Raw genomic sequence first — 2,247 nt, 5'->3', positions numbered from 1 at the left:
CTTAATTAACGTCTACGATATAAAAGTAATTTATTTTTTTTATATATCGTTGTTTTAGCAAGTCTTTTCCGGGTGTAGTTTCCAAATTACATAATTATTTTTTTGTTTTATATCGTTTTTTTATTATAGCAACTCTGGATGAGTATTTATGTTTTTTTTTCCCGAATTATTTGTAATCTATGACGCAGGTGGGCCCTACTCCTTTGCCAGGGACTTTGGGATATCTGGAGGAGGGAGGACTCTTTCGTGGGCCGCGTGAAAAGGGGTTGGCGGTATGTCAGGGGAGTTTTGTCCCATCATCGGGGTATTTGTTGTCGTTCAATTTACCCTTTTTTACATATTTTTTTTATTTGATTGATCTGGTGTGATTCTCTGCCTCTCTTTACTTCCTGTCTAAGTTGTCCATGTTTTATTACCATTCAAACCTCATTTTTTATTTTATTTCATTATATTATTATTATTTTACAGATGGGTACAATGATGCCTGACTATAGCAGACTGAGAGATCGACCACTTGCTCCTTTAGGTGGCAAAGCCGTAAGTTCAGACTTGTGTCATCTTACATTTCAGTATTGCCACTTGAAAAGAGTGATATATATATAAATATATATATTTTATATATATATATATATATATTTTATATAGTAAGTATATATATGTGTATATATATATAATATATAATATATATAATTTTATATATTGATAGATAGGGTGATAAATAAACACACACACACCGTCACTCACATGCCTTTTGTGGATAATATTCTCCCCTTTTCCTACCTGCTAATTTAGAAACAGAGATTTAACTTATTATTTACGCAGCAGTTTTTATTGCAAAAAAAAAAAAAAAATCTTACATTACTTTCCAGCTACGATTAGCAGCCCTGAACACGCCCTCGATGGCAACATGGGCGGTCTCCGGCGTGCGGACCGACGATGCTTCAGGCAGTCCCGAACAGCGGGTCTTCGGGGTACCTTCAGGGCCCTCCTCACCTCGAACACACAGGACCTGAGCTCCATCGTGCGTCGGCAGGACAGGCATCTCCCATCATCAATCTGCAGGTTGACCTCTACATCATTACGTGTTTACATCTGTGAAATCAAAATATGTCATATTATATGGATCATAATACAGTATCACACATTTCCTTGCTCATGATTACGCCAGATTATATAGTTTGTGCTCCTACCGCAGGATGAGAAATTGTTCGAAAGCTGGGACAGCATCTTTAGCGGGACTCAGGCCATCTTCGCCAAAAGGCCCAGTCTCATCAGCTTCGGTGGTGACAACGTGATGGAAAGCTCCATCTGGTAAGCATTCACGTCCTTATGTATTTCATTTGTACCGCTGGGCCATGAATTAAAAGGTGGCATTTATCGTTGAGCATTTATACCTTACATACCTAAACTTCCGAAAACAAACGACAGTCAAGATTGATTTCCTGCAGGCCGTCGAAGCACGTCTGGCACGGATCCGGAGTGACGGGGAACAGGTCCGTGATTGCCTGCGACGGATGGACGAGTAACAGCAGGAGAACCCGAGGCTTGACGTCTTCGCTCGAGTTGTACAGACTTCTCGGACAGCACACCCATTCTTGCGAGAGACAGCTAGTCGTGTTGTGCATTGAGTTACCAGTGAACGTTAGATGTTGTTAGCATTATTGTTATCGTTATCATTAATTTAACACTACGTGCCATGTGCCCTACCGTGTGACGTAGAAATTAACTCAGGTCAGCCTTGCCAATGTTAATTATTTTGTAGTTGTGTATCCTTTATACAGTAAGAAAATAATAATAAAAAACTGAAAGTACAGTGTGTGTGTGTGTGTGTGTGTGTGTGTGTGTGTGTGTGTGTGTGTGTGTGTGTGTGTGTGTGTGTGTGTGTGTGTATGTATATATATACAATAATATATATACACACAACAATATATATATATATATATATATATATATATATACATATATATATATATATATACATACATATAGGCGAAGCCAGAACTTCGCAAATCTCACGACTACACACACACACACGCACGCACGCACACACACACACACACACACACACACACACACACCACCACACACACACACACACACACACACACACATATTTATATATATATATACATATATATATATATATATATATATATATATATATATATATATATATATATATATATATAATTGGGTTGGTCGGCGAGTTATGTGTAAACCAGAAATCATAAATTTGATAAAAAAAAA

General features: G+C 37.7%; 1 protein-coding gene and 1 pseudogene across 1 annotated transcript in view; both read left to right on the top strand.

Moving 5' to 3' along the window:
• Positions 1-142, top strand: part of LOC119570842 (mucin-5AC-like) — an 8,027-nt gene extending 7,885 nt beyond the window's left edge. Inside the window, exon 9 of the mRNA XM_037918426.1 lies at positions 130-142. Coding sequence (XP_037774354.1) covers positions 130-142 — 13 coding nt within the window. The remainder of the gene's footprint in view (positions 1-129) is intronic.
• Positions 143-468: 326 nt separating this feature from the next.
• On the top strand, positions 469-1,641 carry LOC119570843 (annotated as a pseudogene).
• Positions 1,642-2,247: the final 606 nt, after the last annotated feature.

This window comes from Penaeus monodon, unplaced genomic scaffold (genome assembly GCF_015228065.2).
Source record: "Penaeus monodon isolate SGIC_2016 unplaced genomic scaffold, NSTDA_Pmon_1 PmonScaffold_4149, whole genome shotgun sequence".
Classification (NCBI taxonomy): domain Eukaryota; kingdom Metazoa; phylum Arthropoda; class Malacostraca; order Decapoda; family Penaeidae; genus Penaeus; species Penaeus monodon.
The sequence above is the reverse complement of the archived record's forward strand: the minus strand, read 5'-3'. Positions and strand labels throughout refer to the sequence as shown.